This window comes from Oncorhynchus gorbuscha, linkage group LG10 (assembly GCF_021184085.1).
Source record: "Oncorhynchus gorbuscha isolate QuinsamMale2020 ecotype Even-year linkage group LG10, OgorEven_v1.0, whole genome shotgun sequence".
In the NCBI taxonomy this organism is placed as follows: Eukaryota; Metazoa; Chordata; class Actinopteri; order Salmoniformes; family Salmonidae; genus Oncorhynchus; species Oncorhynchus gorbuscha.
The window spans coordinates 57,463,059-57,476,359 of record NC_060182.1 but is presented as its reverse complement, the minus strand read 5'-3'; the positions used below and the strand labels follow the sequence as shown (position 1 = coordinate 57,476,359).

The 13,301-nt window shown below is 44.1% G+C and overlaps 1 protein-coding gene across 1 annotated transcript; it reads left to right on the top strand.

Annotated features, from left to right (window-relative positions):
• Positions 1 to 2,296: 2,296 nt before the first annotated feature.
• LOC124045210 (5-hydroxytryptamine receptor 1D-like) lies at positions 2,297 to 6,631 on the top strand. The gene has a single exon (XM_046364472.1). The coding sequence runs from the start codon at positions 3,279 to 3,281 to the stop codon at positions 4,425 to 4,427; it is 1,149 nt and encodes a 382-aa protein (XP_046220428.1). The 5' UTR covers positions 2,297 to 3,278; the 3' UTR covers positions 4,428 to 6,631.
• Positions 6,632 to 13,301: the final 6,670 nt, after the last annotated feature.

Here is a 13,301-nt window from a genome sequence, read left to right as displayed (position 1 = left end):
AAAATAAAACAGCTGTAACTCATTCACTGTAAAGGGTATGACTATTCTGATTTCAGATGATTCATCCTTACAACATAAAGAAGATGCAACATGCTCTAAGTTTTTTCTCCACCTTCATTAGGAAGTTGTGTAAAGGGCAGTTTGGGGAAAATAACAGATTTTTGTTTAAGATACAGTACACATTTTCACAGGTGTTTCTCTCAAATGATTACCATTTGATTGATGTCGTGCTATTGTATGTTACAGTGACTTGCGAAAGTATTCGGCCCCCTTGAACTTTGCGACCTTTTGCCACATTTCAGGCTTCAAACATAAAGATATAAAAATGTATTTTTTTTGTGAAGAATCAACAACGAGTGGGACACAATCATGAAGTGGAACGACATTTATTGGATATTTCAAACCTTTTTAACAAATCAAAAACAGAAAAATTGGGCGTGCAAAATTATTCAGCCCCCTTAAGTTAATACTTTGTAGCGCCACCTTTTGCTGCGATTACAGCTGTAAGTCGCTTGGGGTATGTCTCTATCTCTAAAACAGCTCGAGCTCAGTGAGGTTGGATGGAGAGCATTTGTGAACAGCAGTTTTCAGTTCTTTCCACAGATTCTCGATTGGATTCAGGTCTGGACTTTGACTTGGCCATTCTAACACCTGGATAGGTTTATTTTTGAACCATTCCATTGTAGATTTTGCTTTATGTTTTGGATCATTGTCTTGTTGGAAGACAAATCTCCGTCCCAGTCTCAGGTCTTTTGCAGACTCCATCAGGTTTTCTTCCAGAATGGTCCTGTATTTGGCTCCATCCATCTTCCCATCAATTTTAACCATCTTCCCAGTCTCTGCTGAAGAAAAGCAGGCCCAAACCATGATGCTGCCACCACCATGTTTGACAGTGGGGATGGTGTGTTCAGGGTGATGAGCTGTGTTGCTTTTACGCCAAACATAACGTTTTGCATTGTTGCCAAAGAGTTCAATTTTGGTTTCATCTGACCAGAGCACCTTCTTCCATATGTTTGGTGTGTCTCCCAGGTGGCTTGTGGCAAACTGTAAACAACACTTTTTATGGATATCTTTAAGAAATGGCTTTCTTCTTGCCACTCTTCCATAAAGGCCAGATTTGTGCAATATACGACTGATTGTTGTCCTATGGACAGAGTCTCCCACCTCAGCTGTAGATCTCTGCAGTTCATCCAGAGTGATCATGGGCCTCATGGCTGCATCTCTGATCAGTCTTCTCCTTGTATGAGCTGAAAGTTTAGAGGGAGGGCCAAGTCTTGGTAGATTTGCAGTGGTCTGATACTCCTTCCATTTCAATATTATCGCTTGCACAGTGCTCCTTGGGATGTTTAAAGCTTGGGAAATCTTTTTGTATCCAAATCCGGCTTTAAACTTCTTCACAACAGTATCTCGGACCTGCCTGGTGTGTTCCTTGTTCTTCATGATGCTCTCTGCGCTTTTAACGGACCTCTGAGACTATCACAGTGCAGGTGCATTTATACGGAGACTTGATTACACACAGGTGGATTGTATTTATCATCATTAGTCATTTAGGTCAACATTGGATCATTCAGAGATCCTCACTGAACTTCTGGAGAGAGTTTGCTGCACTGAAAGTAAAGGGGCTGAATAATTTTGCACGCCCAATTTTTCAGTTTTTGATTTTTTTTAAAGTTTGAAATATCCAATAAATGTCATTCCACTTCATGATTGTGTCCCACTTGTTGTTGATTCTTCACAAAAAATACAGTTTTATATCTTTATGTATGAAGCCTGAAATGTGGCAAAAGGTCGCAAAGTTCAAGGGGGCCGAATACTTTCACAAGGCACTGTATATCATTTGAAAGGGCTGTTTCTCAGCTTTCAAAATATGTATCATGTTTTCAGATAGGGGTTGACACCAGCAAATATTGCTCATTAATGCATGCAGAGGTCATGGTCTGAGTAAATTCTGCAATTCCAAAACTCTCCTTCCGGTTATACAACAATGCCAATATGGTGATTTACAGGTACAGTTAGCTGGTGTTCTAAAGCCTACTGTTTCCACTCCCCTTTAATATTGTATTATCAATCTTGCATGTATGTAATGGCTGAACATAAGGGTTGAGGTAGAAATATGCCTCATAGCATGAGATGCCAGAGGTCGAGCTCACATATTGTTCATTGTGCATGCACTGCATGTAGGATATTTTATGTAGGTGGGATTGTTGGCGGTTTGAAATGATGACTCGTATGTACTGCTAATGCACACTTTCTTTCTCTATCTTTCCCATTCTAAGGTTGTCATGCTTCAATTGAAGTCTGGACTTTCGGGAAGCAAAAACAGAACAAAAGCTGTGCAGTACTGTTACTTCCCATCTGGACGTCACACCTGAATGCTTAACTGACCAACAAAGCTTTGACAGGAAAACAGTGAACACACATCAAAAATCAATATTAGCACATGCTGTGCTTCATCCAACTGGGAATCTGCAAATGCCTTGTTCTTTATCGCATTGAGTGGTGAATTTCTAAGGCCAAGCCAAAAACATTTGGAATGAAGAAGTGAAGCAGACTTTTCCTCCCTTGATGTGGATCATGTTAACATTCTAGTTAACCCTCAATATCAACAAGACTGGACTGCCCAGGCTTTGGAGCTGAGCGCAAATTAAATGAACCCTGGTTTAGCTTAAAATGAGTACAGAGTGAGACAACCCTGTGTATCACCATTATCTTTCAGTGCAGATTTTACCCACAGAGAGTTATTGAAACAGGAGGAGACCATGAAAGCAGCAATTGATAGGAAGTCAGGGTCTGAGGTGTTGTGCTCGGCCTGGCTTGAGTGGAGATAAGAGCTTGGGCGAGAGAGAAAACAGAGTTTGATGAGACAAGCAGAATACAAATCAGTGTCTACTGTCCCTCAGTCAGACTGCCGAATCAAACCAATATTAGTGTGTCTGCTGAAATGGACAGTGATTCAGCAACTATAATGGCTTTATTGGTTATGCATTGAAATGGTACGAGCATAATCAAAAGCTCTAATATGAAACTAAATAGCAATCACCTTTTTTGTAAATCTCAATTTTGGAGATTTTGTCTCAGAACCCAGTGTGTCTCCAAGACTGAAATTATGGATAAAGGATCAATCAGGTCCCATGGATACGTGTGACAACCAACAGTGACACCCATCAATGCAGCCCTCGCACCATGCCGAGAAGACAAAGGAAACCATAGGCCCTGATTTGATTGTGGTCATGTGGCACATCTAGACTTTGAACAAAGGATTAAAGGGGAAAGGCAAGATGGATCAGGATAATATCTCCGTCACCAACGCCACAGAGGCACTATGGGACAAAGCCACTCTCCTGGGGCTCCAGATCTTCCTGTCAGCCATCCTGGCAATCGTCACCCTGGCCACCGTGCTGTCCAATGCCTTTGTCATCGCCACCATATTCCTGACTCGGAAGCTACACACGCCAGCCAACTTTCTGATTGGCTCGCTGGCTGTGACAGACCTGCTGGTGTCCATCCTGGTCATGCCTATCAGCATCTTGTACACAGTGAGTAAGACCTGGGCCCTGGGGCAGATTGTCTGCGACATCTGGCTGTCATCGGACATCACCTTCTGCACTGCCTCCATCTTGCACCTGTGCGTCATCGCGCTGGACCGCTACTGGGCCATCACTGACGCCCTGGAGTACTCCAAGCGCCGGACAATGCGTCGAGCGGGCCTGATGATAACGGTGGTATGGGTGATCTCCATCTCCATCTCCATGCCACCGCTCTTCTGGAGGCAAGCCAAGGCCAACGAGGAGGTGATGGAGTGCATGGTGAACACGGATCAGATCTCCTACACGCTCTACTCCACCTTCGGGGCGTTCTATGTTCCCACTGTGTTGCTGATCATCCTCTATGGCCGGATCTACGTGGCAGCCCGCTCACGCATCTTTAAGACACCAGTGTCGTGCGGTAAGCGTTTCACCACGGCCCAGCTCATCCAGACGTCGGCTGGCTCCTCCATTTGCTCCATCAACTCCACCTCCAACCAAGAGGGCCAACTGCACCACGGAGGGGGAGGCAACACGGGAGGAGTGGCAGTAAACGGAGGTGGAGGAAGCAGTGGTGGGTCGCCTCTCTTCAATAACTGCGTGACGGTGAAGCTGGCTGACAGTGTGCTGGAGAGGAAACGTCTGTGCACCGCCCGGGAGAAGAAAGCCACCAAGACGCTAGGCATCATCCTGGGAGCCTTCATCATGTGTTGGCTACCCTTTTTCGTGGTCACCCTGGTACTGGCCATCTGCAAAGAATGCTGGTTCCACCCAGTGCTCTTTGACGTATTCACCTGGCTTGGCTACCTAAACTCGCTCATCAATCCCGTTATCTACACTGCCTTCAATGACGAGTTCAAACAGGCCTTCCACAAACTCATCAAGTTCAACAGATGCTACTAAAGGAATGCGAGTATTGTACATACAAATGATATCATAACCCAGAGTTTCACAAACGTGGGGTCTCCTGATTTGAACATGGGATTGCGAGAGAAACTCTGAAGAAAAAAATAAATAAATAATTGTGCTTGGTTCATAAAACAGGGGTTACGTCAGTTGTAATTAATGTGGTTCTAATTTTTTAATGTGGTTCTATTTTTTTTTGGGGGGGGGGGTATAAACTACAAAATATTATGATCCCGTCACTGAAAGATAAGACTCAGGAACATGTATGCGTCTTCAGTTTCCCTCTACAATGCCCACAAGCCTCATTAGAACAGAGTGGACAAGACCAGGTACTAAGTCAGACTGTGGAGAAAAGGACATCATTCGCTAGTTTTCCATCCAATTCGTAAACAGATTTTCATGCGAATATTCTCAAATCTGCCTAAAACAATATGCGCCATCAAACTGAATTGTTGAGGATAAACTGATGTGCATGATGACGTTGTACACATAAAAGTCACTTTTGCCGTTCAATCCCCATGTACCGAATTAAAAGTACAAGTTAAATGGGTTTCCATCACATTTTCAACTCAACTGATAGTTTTGCGTTATATTGCAAATGTGCCCTCTCTGGTCTTGGCACATGCGCTGTAGCCAACAATTCGCAGATACAGTGCAGGTAGGCTACCTACATTGAGATTATTATGGATAAGGGCGAGATTATTTGTACGAATGAATGACATTTTATTTTCATGTGAAATCGCCAATTGGCAACCCATCCCGTATGTGATTAATTGACACAAACAAACATTATAATAATTCACTATGGTAATTAAATGAGAATTCTTATTCTGGTGTTCTCTGCATTGCGCATCGCGAACAGAGTGAGAAAAAAAGTAATGTAAAAATCAATACATAAGTAGCCTAAATGGTTAGAGCATTGGACTAGTAACCGAAAGGTTGCAAGTTCGAATCCCCGAGCTGACAAGGTACAAATCTGTCGTTCTGCCCCTGAACGGGCAGTTAACCCACTGTTCCTAGGCCGTCATTGAAAATAAGAATTTGTTCTTAACTGACTTGCCTAGTAAAATAAAGGTAAAATTAAATGTCACCAGAATATGACTTTCAATATTTATTGAAAAGGAGCATCAAACTCATCACCTTGCACATTCACCTCCCTGTGAAGTTCATCATTTATTTAATCTTGTTTAATAAACTGCATGATTTCCCCGAGTCATAGTGGGCGGACCACACAACATAGAGTGATGATGGTTATTACAGTATATCAATAGTTGTACATAAAGGCGTTTCCACGTTCATTTTTCTCATAATTAATTTTACCCACACAAAAATATCCCATCATGTCTAATGAACAAATTGTCTGTCGGCATTTATACAATTATACAGGCAATTCATGTTTCCTTCTGCCTGTTTAGATTTTTTTCATGCATCCGTTAATTAATCTGCATGAAATGGTTGGATCAAAACATGGTTATTGAACTTCTTTTCTACATAGAAGATCATACTAAACGGTTGCCTGATGATCTTCTGAACTTCCCAAGACCTTTCTGATGCATTTCAGTCACTTCAAACCATACTTCCTTCAGCATGAAATACTGTCAAAAGTACTATCAGACTTGATTTGTAATAACTGTCATATACCCAATTAAAAAAGTAAACATTAGCCATTGATTTCATCACTTTGTTTTACAGGATGGGGTCGCGGAAAGATGTGGATACTGAAATGGGTCTCTCGCAATTCTTAGTAAATAGCGGTATGGGAATATAGGGTTTATTCATATAAACTCTGTACTGTGGCATTTGTTCATGTTGTAAAAACATGCTCATTGTGTTTGGTCTCTGTACATTTGTTGTACATTGGAACTTCATTGACATGCTTATGAAGTGCCATACATCTTTCAGATATTTCCTTACTAGAAATGTATGCATGCATTAAAAAAAAATTAATAAAATATTCCAAGGACTATGAAACTCATTATAAATGAGGGTTTGGGTTGGGATATTACAGACCCCAAAGGAACAGACTTATCATACATGTTTGAGACAAATGAACGAGTCTCTAAAGAATAAGAACTGGTCCTTCTTTGGATGAAAGAGATAAAGTAATTAATCCGTGGATTATAATTGAGCAGTGGATTATAAGGCCCCATTCCATTGGACTGGGAAAGACATGGTAAATTGTTACAGAAGTGTCACATACAGAGGCGGATCTTCCTTAACACGTCTGTGGTACAGTACAATAGAGACATACGAGATTCAGTCTTACTGTGTCTCTCTATGTGGCTGCATTTGTTTATGTGTAGGAGTTGTCAAGTTGCTCTAGGTGTAATGATGTGTGGGGAGGGGGAGTTGCAGTGAATGTTATGTGGACTTATTTACCACCTGTGGCATCAGCTTATTGTATCCAACTGATTAAACTTTAAACATGATCCACATTCGAGGAGCCTGACCTCTCTATGAAGGAGACAGCATTTACCTTTGGATTGAACCTAAAAATGAATTATGTCTTGTTCCCTGGCAACAAATGAATCTGCATAAGATACTGTAAACCCACTGGGCACACAGTGGTTGAGTCAACGTTGTTTCAATGTCATTTGTCAGCCGTTTGTGACGGGGAATCTATGTGGGAAAAAGTCAATCACTACTGTTTTCATATTTTTAACCAGCGTAGTAAACATTGAAATTAAGTTAACTTCAATTTACAATGACTTAAAGTAACAGGTTGTTACATCAAAGTAATTTCAACAATCATCAGAACTATGCATATGTTGAAATTGCATTGAAAATCCCACATAGAAATGTTTAAAATATTTTTCATCCTATAGTCAATGTCTATTGGTTGAAATGATGTCAAATTTTATATTTGACCTTTTATTTGACCTTCTTTCAATGTTGATATTCAAATTAAATGTTTGAATGAGTGAAATTGTTTCAATGTTATGCCATGAACCTAAATAGAGAGGTACAGTATATTGAAATAAACTGTGAAGCCACAGTCCAATGGTTCCTGCCTGTGACTCCTATTGGTATAGGAGGGGTAATGAGCTTCGATGAGAACAAGTCTACCATCCAGATGCCTACCTCTACACTGAGTGTAGACAGACTGACCAGGTAAAAGCTATGATCCCTTAATGATGTCACTTAAGTCATTGTAGATGAAGGGGAGGAGACAAGTTAAATATATTTTTTAAGCCTTAAGACATGGATTGTGTATATGTGCCATTGGGAGGGTGAATGGGCAAGACAAAAGATTTAAGTGCCTTTGAGTGTGTCAAGAACTGTAATGCTTGCTGCTGGATTTTTCACACTCCAGTGTGTATCAAGAATGGTCCACCACCCAAAGGACATCCAGAAAACTTGACACAACTGTGGGAAGCATTGGAGTCAAAATAAGCCAGCGGAACGCTTTCGACACCGTGTGGAGTCCATAGTGGTCATTCTCTCTTTCTCCCCTTACCCATCTGTCTATCGCCTCCTTTGAATTTCATGCTGTCACAGTTACCAGCCCTTTCAAGCTTAACATCCTTATCATTTATCGCCCTCCAGGTCCCCTCGGAGAGTTCATCAATGAGCTTGATGCCTTGATAAGCTCCTTTCCTGAGGATGGCTCACCTCTCACAGTTCTGGGCGACTTTAACCTCCCCACGTCTACCTTTGACTCATTCCTCTCTGCCTCCTTCTTTCCACTCCTCTCCTCTTTTGACCTCACCCTCTCACCTTCCCCCCCTACTCACAAGGCAGGCAATACGCTCGACCTCATCTTTACTAGATGCTGTTTTTCCACTAACCTCATTGCAACTCCCCTCCAAGTCTCCGACCACTACCTTGTATCCTTTTCCCTCTCGCTCTCATCCAACACTTCCCACACTGCCCCTACTCGGATGGTATCGCGCCGTCCCAAGCTTCGCTCTCTCTCCCCCGCTACTCTCTCCTCTTCCATCCTATCATCTCTTCCCTCTGCTCAAACCTTCTCCAACCTATCTCCTGATTCTGCCTCCTCAACCCTCCTCTCCTCCCTTTCTGCATCCTTTGACTCTCTATGTCCCCTATCTTCCAGGCCGGCTCGGTCCTCCCTCCCGCTCCGTGGCTTGACGACTCATTGCGAGCTCACAGAACAGGGCTCCGGGCAGCCGAGCGGAAATGGAGGAAAACTCGCCTCCCTGCGGACCTGGCATCCTTTCACTCCCTCCTCTCTACATTTTCCTCCTCTGTCTCTGCTGCTAAAGCCACTTTCTACCACTCTAAATTCCAAGCATCTGCCTCTAACCCTAGGAAGCTCTTTGCCACCTTCACCTCCCTCCTGAATCCTCCTCCCCCTCCCCCCTCCTCCCTCTCTGCAGATGACTTCGTCAACCATTTTGAAAAGAAGGTCGACGACATCCGATCCTCGTTTGCTAAGTCAAACGACACCGCTGGTTCTGCTCACAGTGCCCTACCCTGTGCTCTGACCTCTTTCTCCCCTCTCTCTCCAGATGAAATCTCGCGTCTTGTGACGGCCGGCCGCCCAACAACCTGCCCGCTTGACCCTATCCCCTCCTCTCTTCTCCAGACCATTTCCGGAGACCTTCTCCCTTACCTCACCTCGCTCATCAACTTATCCCTGACCGCTGGCTACGTCCCTTCCGTCTTCAAGAGAGCGAGAGTTGCACCCCTTCTGAAAAAACCTACACTCGATCCCTCCGATGTCAACAACTACAGACCAGTATCCCTTCTTTCTTTTCTCTCCAAAACTCTTGAACGTGCCGTCCTTGGTCAGCTCTCCCGCTATCTCTCTCAGAATGACCTTCTTGATCCAAATCAGTCAGGTTTCAAGACTAGTCATTCAACTGAGACTGCTCTTCTCTGTATCACGGAGGCGCTCCGCACCGCTAAAGCTAACTCTCTCTCCTCTGCTCTCATCCTTCTAGACCTATCGGCTGCCTTCGATACTGTGAACCATCAGATCCTCCTCTCCACCCTCTCCGAGTTGGGCATCTCCGGCGTGGCCCACGCTTGGATTGCGTCCTACCTGACAGGTCGCTCCTACCAGGTGGCGTGGCGAGAATCTGTCTCCTCACCATGCGCTCTCACCACTGGTGTCCCCCAGGGCTCTGTTCTAGGCCCTCTCCTATTCTCGCTATACACCAAGTCACTTGGCTCTGTCATAACCTCACATGGTCTCTCCTATCATTGCTATGCAGACGACACACAATTAATCTTCTCTTTTCCCCCTTCTGATGACCAGGTGGCGAATCGCATCTCTGCATGTCTGGCAGACATATCAGTGTGGATGACGGATCACCACCTCAAGCTGAACTTCGGCAAGACGGAGCTGCTCTTCCTCCCGGGAAGGACTGCCCGTTCCATGATCTCGCCATCACGGTTGACAACTCCATTGTGTCCTCCTCCCAGAGCGCTAAGAACCTTGGCGTGATCCTGGACAACACCCTGTCGTTCTCAACTAACATCAAGGCGGTGGCCCGTTCCTGTAGGTTCATGCTCTACAACATCCGCAAAGTACGACCCTGCCTCACACAGGAAGCGGCACAGGTCCTAATCCAGGCACTTGTCATCTCCCGTCTGGATTACTGCAACTCGCTGTTGGCTGGGCTCCCTGCCTGTGCCATTAAACCCCTACAACTCATCCAGAACGCCGCAGCCCGTCTGGTGTTCAACCTTCCCAAGTTCTCTCACGTCACCCCGCTCCTCCACTCTCTCCACTGGCTTCCAGTTGAAGCTCGCATCCGCTACAAGACCATGGTGCTTGCCTACGGAGCTGTGAGGGGAACTGCACCTCAGTACCTCCAGGCTCTGATCAGGCCCTACACCCAAATAAGGGCACTGCGTTCATCCACCTCTGGCCTGCTCGCCTCCCTACCACTGAGGAAGTACAGTTCCCGCTCAGCCCAGTCAAAACTGTTCGCTGCTCTGGCTCCCCAATGGTGGAACAAACTCCCTCACGACGCCAGGACAGCGGAATCAATCACCACCTTCCGGAGACACCTGAAACCCCACCTCTTTAAGGAATACCTAGGATAGGATAAAGTAATCCTTCTCACCCCCCTTAAAATATGTAGATGCACTATTGTAAAGTGGCTGTTCCACTGGATGTCATAAGGTGAATGCACCAATTTGTAAGTCGCTCTGGATAAGAGCGTCTGCTAAATGACTGAAATGTAAATGTAAATGTAATGCCCTGACGAATTGAGGCAAAGGACAAAAGTGGATGCAACTCAATATTAGTTTTGGTATTTGGTATTTTATTAGGATCCCCATTAGCTGTTGCAAATGCAGCAGCTATTCTTCCTGGGGTCCACACCAAACATGAAACGTAATACAGAATGACATAACACAGAACATCATTAGACAAGAACCACTCAAGGACAGAACTACATACATTTTAAAAAAGGCACACGTAGCCTACATATCAATGCATACACACAAACTATCTAGGTCAAATAGGGGAGAGGCGTTGTGCCAGGATGTGTTGCTTTATCTGTTTTTTTAAACCAGGTTTGCTGTTTATTTGAGCAATATGAGATGGAAGGAAGTTCCATGCAATAATTTGTTCTAGATTTGGGGACTATGAAAATATGGTTGAATCATCAACATACATGGGCACGCATACTTTGTTTAATGCCAGTGGCAGGTCATTGGTAAACAATAGAAAAGAGTAGAGGGCCTAGAGAGCTGCCCTGCGGTACACCACACTTTACATGTTTGACATTAGAGACACGTCAATTAAAGAAAACTCTTTCTTCTATTAGATAGATAGCTCCGTATTCATGATATGGAAGAGGTTGAAAAGCCATAGCACTTACATTTTTCAACAACAGGTTATGGTCAATAATATCAAAGGCTGCACTGAAATCTAACAGTACAGCTCCCACCATCTTCTTATTATCAATTTCTTTCAACCAATCATCAGTCATTGGTGTCAGTGCAGTACATGTTGAGTGCCGTTCTCTATAAGCATGCTGAAAGTATGTGGTTCATTTGTTTACAGAGAAATAAAATTGTATTTGGTCAAACACAATTTATTCCTACAGTTTGCTAAGAGCTGGCAGCAAGCTTATAGGCCTGCTGTTAGAACCAGTACAGGCCGCTTTACCACTCTTGGGTAGCGGAATTACTTTGGCTTCCCTCCAGGCCTGAGGACAAAGACTTTCCTCTAGGCTCAGATTTAAATATGACAGATAGGAATGGCTATAGAGTCAGTTACCATCCTCAGTGGCTTTCCATCTAAGTTGTCAATGCCTGGAGGTTTGTCATTATTGATCTTAAACAACAGTTTTCCACCTCTCCCACACTAAATTTACAAAATTCAAACTTGCACTGCTTTCCTTTCATTATTTGTTTTTTTTATGCATAAATATAATTGCTCACTGTTTGTCGTGGGCATTTCCTGCTTAAGTTTGCCCACGTTGCCAATTAAATAATAATTAAAATAATTGGCAACATCAAATGGTTTTGTGATGAATAAGCCATCTGATTCGATGAAAGATGGAGTTGAATTTGTCTTTCTGCCCATAATTTAATTTAAAGTGCTCCCAAGTTTTTTTTCCATCATTCTTTATATTATTGATCTTGGCTTCATAATACAGTTTCTTCTTCTTTTTGTTGAGTTTAGTCACATAATTTCTCAATTTGCAGTAAGTAAAACAGTCAGATGTGCAGCCAGACTTATTAGCCACTCCTTATGCCCCATCTCTTTCAAACATACAGTTTTTCAATTCCTCGTCAATCCATGGAGCCTGTTCTAACAGTCAGTTTCTTAACAGGTGCATGTTTATCAATAACTGGAAGCAGCAATTTCATAAATTCATCAAGTGCAGTGTCTGGATGCTCCTCATTAATCACATCAGACCAACAAATATTTTTAACATCATCCACATAAGAGTCACAGCAAAATCTTTTGTTTGATCTCTTATACACTATTTGTCACGCCCTGGTCTTAGTATTTTGTGTTTTCTGTATTATTTTGGTCAGGCCAGGGTGTGACATGGGTTATTTATGTGGTGTGTTTTGTCTTTGGGTTTTTGTAGAAAAGTCTATGGATGCCTGGAGTGGTTCTCAATCAGAAGCAGGTGTTTATCGTTGTCTCTGATTGGGAACCATATATAGGCAGCCATATTCTTTGAGTGTTTCGTGGGTGATTGTTCCTGTCTCTGTGTTTGTTTGCACCAGATAGGGCTGTTTTGGTTTTTCACGTTACGTTTAGTGTTTTTGTATTGTTCGTTATTATCTTTATTAAAGATGTATCGAGATAACCACGCTGCATTTTGGTCCTCCTCTCATTCACCGGAAGAAAACCTTAACAGAATCACCCACCAAAACAGGACCAAGCGGCGTGGTGACAGGCAGTGGCAGCAGGAGCAGCAAAATCCAGATTTCTGGACATGGGAGGAAATCTTGGATGGTAAAGGACCCTGGGCTCAGCCTGGAGAATATCGCCGCCCCAAAGAAGAGCTGGAGGCGGTAAAGGCGGAGAGGCACTGGTATGAGGAGGCAGCACGGCGACGCGGATGGAAGCCTGAGAGTCAGCCCCAAAATGTCTTGGGGGGTGCACACAGGGAGTATGGCGAAGCCAGGTAGGAGACCTGCGCCAACTTCCTGTGCTTACCGGGGGGCTAGAGAGACCGGGCAGGCACCGTGTTATGCTGTATAGCGCGTGTGTCTCCAGTGCGGGTTCATAGCCCGGTGCGGTACATACCAGCTCCTCGTATCGGCCGGGCTAGAGTAGGCATCGAGCTAAGTGTCATGAAGCCGGCTCTACGCATCTGGTCTCCAGTGCGTCTCCTTGGGCCGGCTTACATGGCACCTGCCTTGTGCACGGTGTCCCCAGTTCGCCTGCATAGCCCAGTGCGGGCTATTCCACCTCGCTGCACTGGC

Bases quoted from the DNA above. Each gene is read 5' to 3' on its own strand.
- LOC124045210 (XM_046364472.1), top strand. From the start codon at position 3,279: ATGGATCAGGATAATATCTCCGTCACCAACGCCACAGAGGCACTATGG.